Source organism: Berghia stephanieae, chromosome 8 (genome assembly GCF_034508935.2).
Source record: "Berghia stephanieae isolate SIO BIC M18660-M18661 chromosome 8, UCSD_Bste_1.3, whole genome shotgun sequence".
Taxonomy (NCBI): domain Eukaryota; kingdom Metazoa; phylum Mollusca; class Gastropoda; order Nudibranchia; family Aeolidiidae; genus Berghia; species Berghia stephanieae.
Genome location: NC_088367.1, coordinates 45013000 through 45018999, shown reverse-complemented (window position 1 = coordinate 45018999; position 6000 = coordinate 45013000). Strand labels below are relative to the sequence as shown.

General features: G+C 32.6%; 1 protein-coding gene across 4 annotated transcripts in view; it reads right to left on the bottom strand.

The window, feature by feature from the left end:
- LOC144978755 (histone-lysine N-methyltransferase SMYD3-like) overlaps window positions 1-6000 on the bottom strand; it is a 50772-nt gene that overhangs the window by 3555 nt on the left and 41217 nt on the right. For all 4 annotated transcript variants that reach the window (XM_078925213.1, XM_078925212.1, XM_078925209.1 and 1 more), the window contains exon 13: window positions 1-28. This exon is cut by the window's left edge and continues 81 nt beyond it. In XM_078925213.1, the coding sequence (XP_078781339.1) occupies window positions 1-28 (28 nt within the window). The remainder of the gene's footprint in view (window positions 29-6000) is intronic.

Here is a 6000-nt window from a genome sequence, read left to right as displayed (position 1 = left end):
ACCCGGGGTTTCATCCTCGACCAACATTCTGAAAGCACACACACACACACACACACACACACACACACACAAGAATGAAAAAAAAACAAATAGATAAATTTCATATGTGACCATTCGTCTCAACACTGTCGGGATGAACCCGATGATTAAGATTCAACTTTATAGAAGGAATGAAGTTGACATCACTCAGTTCTTTGTTATTGTTTTTCGCCAACCATTTTTCTGAGTAGTTCTCACTAAATTCTATATACGTCCATGGTTGCATATAGTTTAGTGTGTTGGTACGTTATATCCGGTTTGCGAATATTAAGAGTCGTTTTGTTTGTTTTTTGGCTAAGCGCACATCATCAATTTTAAGTCCAAAACAAAGGTGTGACATGATCACTTTTTTTCCTTTTAAAAACTAGTTTTGCCGCTTGATTTTGATTTGGAATAGAATACATGAGCATGTTACAGTAATCAAGTCTAGAAAACATGAAGGAAGAAATGAGGGTTTGAATAGATTTTTGATCTAAAAAATTAGCCAATTGTGAAATTCTTCTGAGCTCGACGTATAAAGTCTTGCATACATTATCGATATGGCAAAGCATGGAAAGGGTCGAGTCAAAGTAAATATGTACCCAGATTTCTATCTATGTCAGTAAAATGGACTTTTTCGTTTTCAATTGTAATAAAATTTATATACTTTTTAGGATCACACAAAAGAACGTCCGTTTTTTCTTCGTTCATTTTGAGCCTGTTTATTGTCATCCAGTTTTTCACATCTTCTTCTATACAAATTTCCAGGTTTTTAATTAACGAATCTAATTCAGACGGATAGACAGAGCTATACACCTGGGTGTCGTCAGCGTGCATGTGGTAGCGGACCTCATGTTTTCTTATTATTTCTCCCAATGGTTGATTAAAGAGAGTATAAAGGAGCGGGCCTAAAAGGAAACCTTGGGGTACTCCATAATTTAAAGTTTGTGGCTTAGATTTGACGTTGTCTATCAGGACTGATTGCGTACGCCCGTCAATGTAAGACTTAAACCATTCTAAGGTGTTACCTGATACTCCAAATGTCTTCAACAAACTTGTAATTAATGTGGAGTGATCTATGATGTCAAAGGCTGCGCTTAGATCTAACACTAACAGCGCTAAGATGGAGATTTTTCCAGCATCAGCAGCACAAAGAAGATCATTATTAATTTTAATTAGGGCAGTTTCGGCATTGTGGTGTTGCCTGTAGGCAGATTGATAAGATTCGTAGAGATTATCTAAGTAAATAATTTCTAAATTGCCTAGCAACCACTTTTTCAAGGATTTTAGAGAGAAAGGGTAAATTGGAAACGGGACGAAAAGTTTTCAGCTCTTCGGGGGATAGATTTGCTTTTTATAGCAAGGTGGTCACACTTGCATGCTTCAAAGAATGTGGTACAATCCCTGTAGACAGAGACTCGTTTATGATTGAAGTAATAAGGGCAAACGGATATCAATAATATGAGAAATGAGTAACGATGTTGGTATTGGGTCAAGAATGCATGTCTTCGGAGGTGAGGATTTGATTATTTCTTTGACTTCATCCTTTGTAACAGGAGTGAATGAAGAAAACAAGGCATCGCCTTCGAATGTCTTAAAGTCAGGTGTTCCGTATGAATTGCTATCTGGTTTCTTTCTAATTGAAGCTACCTTTTCCCGAAAGAAATTTCCGAATAGTTCAGGGATATCTCCCGCTGGAACCGACGTAGGATATGGGGATTTAGAATTTGCAGTAGACTTTCCAGTCAATGAGTTGGTAATGGAGAATAACGCCTTTGAAGTGTGACAATCCTTGATCAAAGTGTTGTAATAAGACGACTTTGCATCTTTGATCTTATGTTTTACGTTTTTGTTGTGATTTTGATAGATTTCTTTGTCAGCTGTCAGGAGTGATTTTCGCCATTTTCTTTCAGCGTGACGGGGCTCAGCTTTTGCTTTTTTAATATCGTTGTTCATCCACGGTGCAGATTTTCTACTTGTGACGATGTATTCTATTTTTTTTTTCATTTAATCACGTATTCGTCTATCTCTTTATTTATTCATCGATGTATTTATTTATCTATTTATTCATCTCTTTTTATCTATTTACTTTGTCATTTATGTATCCATTTATGTAATTTTAAAAAATATTTATTTATCAGCTTATTAAATATCTTTTTATTTATTTAATTATTTATCCATCTATTTATTTATTTATTCATCTAATTATTATTATTATTATTATTATTATTATTATTATTATTATTATTATTATTATTATATTATTATTATCATTATTATTATCTATTATTATCATCATCATCATCATCATCATCATCATCATCATCATCATCATCATCATCATCATTATATATTATTTTCATTTTCTTATTCTTTTTTTATTATTATTATTAAATTATTATTATTATTATATTATCATCATCATCATATATTATCATCATCATCATCATCATCATCATCATCATCATCATCATCATCATATTTATCATTATTATATTATTATTATTATTATTATTATTATTATTATTATTATTATATTATTATTATTATTATTATTATATTATTATATATATTATTTATATTATTATTATTATATTATTATTTATTATTATTATTATTATATTATTATTATTTTTATTATTATTATTATTATTATTATTATTATTATTATTGTTATCATCATCATTATCATTATTATTAATGGGGGAAAAAAAGAGGGAAGATTGTACTTGTACACACCAGTATGGTTATAAAGAGGTTTAAACTTCGTCGTGTCACTAAAACCGTGTGATTTTTATCTATTACTATTACTCTCTATGTCTGGATCATCATATTGTGTAAATTGAATGAATGACGCGGTTTGTACTTTAAAACCACTGTCATAAAATTCAAGATGTTACACTCTAAAACATGAAAAAGGCTACGCACCACAAAATATGAACATGAATTCATAGTTTTTCAAAAAAATCTCGTGTTCACACGTATCTATCTAGTTCCGGCTAGTGATTATGAGATCATGTCATACTTGTTTCCTAATAAAAACAATTCGCTTTATCTGCAATAAACTTATAACTTATGTAGTTTGCCTTAAATTTAGAATTATGATTTATTGCTTATTATCTACATCATGTCGCAATTACATATATGAAATCTCTTGTTTTAAACAATTTGAAATACTGATTATGATATACTCAATATCGTCATATTAACGATGAATGCTGTTTATATAACTTTGAAAAATTGTATCTGTGAACAAACGTTTCACAAAACATTTAAAGGATTTTAAAACATACGCTTTTAAACTATAGGATACGATATGACACTCTCGTAAGCTGCGAAAATAAATCTACTTGTATCTATCGATAAGCCATTAAAGAGGACGGTTATGGAATTGGAATTTCACAATCGACCCCGAGAAGATGACTATCGAAATACGACGGAGAGATCACCAGTGTGGAACGACGTGATAGGAAAAGGATCCAAGACAACTTTGATACGGATATCATCCAAAGATGTATGGAACAGGCTGAACGTGAGTTCTGGACAGAGGACCAGTGATATTCTTGCAGGTGGTGAAGATACTGGGTATTTAGGAGAATGCCATATCATTTTTTTCTGCATCATATGGAAGGTAGAGACTATCATTCTGGGGTCAATGCAGAGGTGTTTGAAGACTGGATAAAGAACCGTTTGCTGCCTTTCCTCGAAGCACTCAGCTGTATTGCATTGGACAACGCTACAATTCTGTGGCCCATGATCACTTCAATGCTCCAACTTCGGCAACTATAAAAACTGATACGATTTCATGGGTCCAATCAGACAGCACTACATATTCTGACTATTTATCAAAGGCTCAACTATACTCAAAAAGAAACAAACCAGAAACAGTTATCAAAGCAGACAGTCTAATCAATGAGTTTTGACACGAGGTTGCCATATCACTGTGAGCGCAATCCAATCTAGCTAATTTGGACCCAAGTAAAGGGAAAGATGAGAAGTGGAACACCAAATTTACTCTCACCGACGAGCAATAAATGATATAACACGGGAAGACTGGGAAAAGGCCTTCGCAAACTGGAGGAAAATTAGATTTCATTGGATAGAGTGATGCCACGAAATCATTCCATAGTTGTTTCATTTCTCCTTTTCCTCATCCTCGTCATTAGAATGTGATGATTGATGTATCCAGTATATCTTTGTTGTTGGTGTTGTTGTTGTTGTTGTAGTTGTTGTTATTGCTGAAGACGTGTATATATTTATGAGGGAAAAATGTATCATAAATTGATGAATTTCTACTTTTGACCAGTTTACATTAAATTTATGTAATCCTCTTTGGCAAAAACACAAGCTATTTCTATACATTTTGCAATCAAAAAGATGTTGAAAGTGCGTTATGTTCACTTTCATTTGTATTCATGAGTAATGTGTATTGATAGTTATAAAATGTAGATGTCTGATACTGATAGTTAAGGATTGCCATTCGTTCCTTCATAATCAGATTACTGAATGTATATCGTTTAAGTTTCAATTAACCGAACTTTCCATTTTAACGAATTCATTCAAAATTGATAAGCGGAAAAGTCATAATTTTGATACTGTAAATCATCTGAGAGTTACGATCCTTACCAGTTATCGATTTTAATATAACTGTTATAAGCGAAATCATTTCCTATTGTTTTACAATTAATGTAAAAAAAATATTTTTTGATTAAGACAAATTGATTCAGAGGTCCATACAAACTTTTGCAGCTGTGCATTGAGGGGCAGCTGAGAAGAAGAAAAAAACGCGCCACATATTAAAAATCTGACTATAATTAGATCTGCTACTATTACAATATTACGTAGAACTAATATTTGTCGTCGTAACAACCTATTACTACCTACTATTGGTATGAGCAGTATATTCATTTTTTGAAACGTTTTTTTAAAAATACCTGGCAGTTGAAGCCGAGCTAGCTATTAATTATTAAATTAATGTCGAATGTTAAAAAATTTGATTGATGTAGCGCGCGATGATAAAGGTTATGATATACCTATGTATCACATTGAAGGGGAGAGAATGGAGTGAGGGGAAGGAGGTGGGAGTTGGACGGGGGGGGGGGGGGGTGTCACGGTTGGTTATAACTATAACCATAGATATAAATCATAGATCACAGAACGAGATATTTACTCTTGCACAAATTAATGAAGATCGACAACCAAATTCCTCTTTGATTCAATATAATATTATTATTTGTGGTGTCAACATTATTATTATGTTAGGGCAATAGATTGCTTCGTCTTTACGAAGAAAAAAAAAGTAGAGTTCAAAAAAATAAAAATACTCGGTGCCCATCTTCTTTTTTTTATAATCTATTGTGTAAACGTATGCCTCGTAAACTAAATAAATATCCTGAGTTGTGCGGTGAACACATACTTTTTTTTTAATATTAAGAAGATTCAGTGCAATGGTGACGAGAGTCGGTAGTTAACTCGAGTTATATTATATTGTGTTGTGTAAGCGCGCTTGTTTGTAAGTGATTTAAACCATGGACGCTCATTCTCAAGACAAAGGTAAGATTAATTTCAAATAAATAGAAAGAACGAAATTGACGTCACTCATCTCTTTCTTTGTTCTTGTTTTTAGACAGCTATTATTTTGGTGATAAGCTCGTACTAAATGATAAATGATATCAATCCGACTATAAAAACTATAATCGTTCAAGGTCACGCGTAGTTTTGTGTCTATTTTTTGTTGTTGGGAGATACGTTGTATTCGGCCGGCAGATGTTGTGAGTAGTTTACATAAACGCATAGCATCAATATTATTGTAGCGTGACCCAATGTCTCAAAACGGTAGATAATATAATATTGTGCCTGGATGATACTTCTGATTACAAAATAAACGTATAGATAGTATGCGCTTGGCTAAGAATCTCAAAACATTGCCATCCGGAAGTATAATGGACCAACACACAAAACTGAGTGTAACCTTGAAAGTAT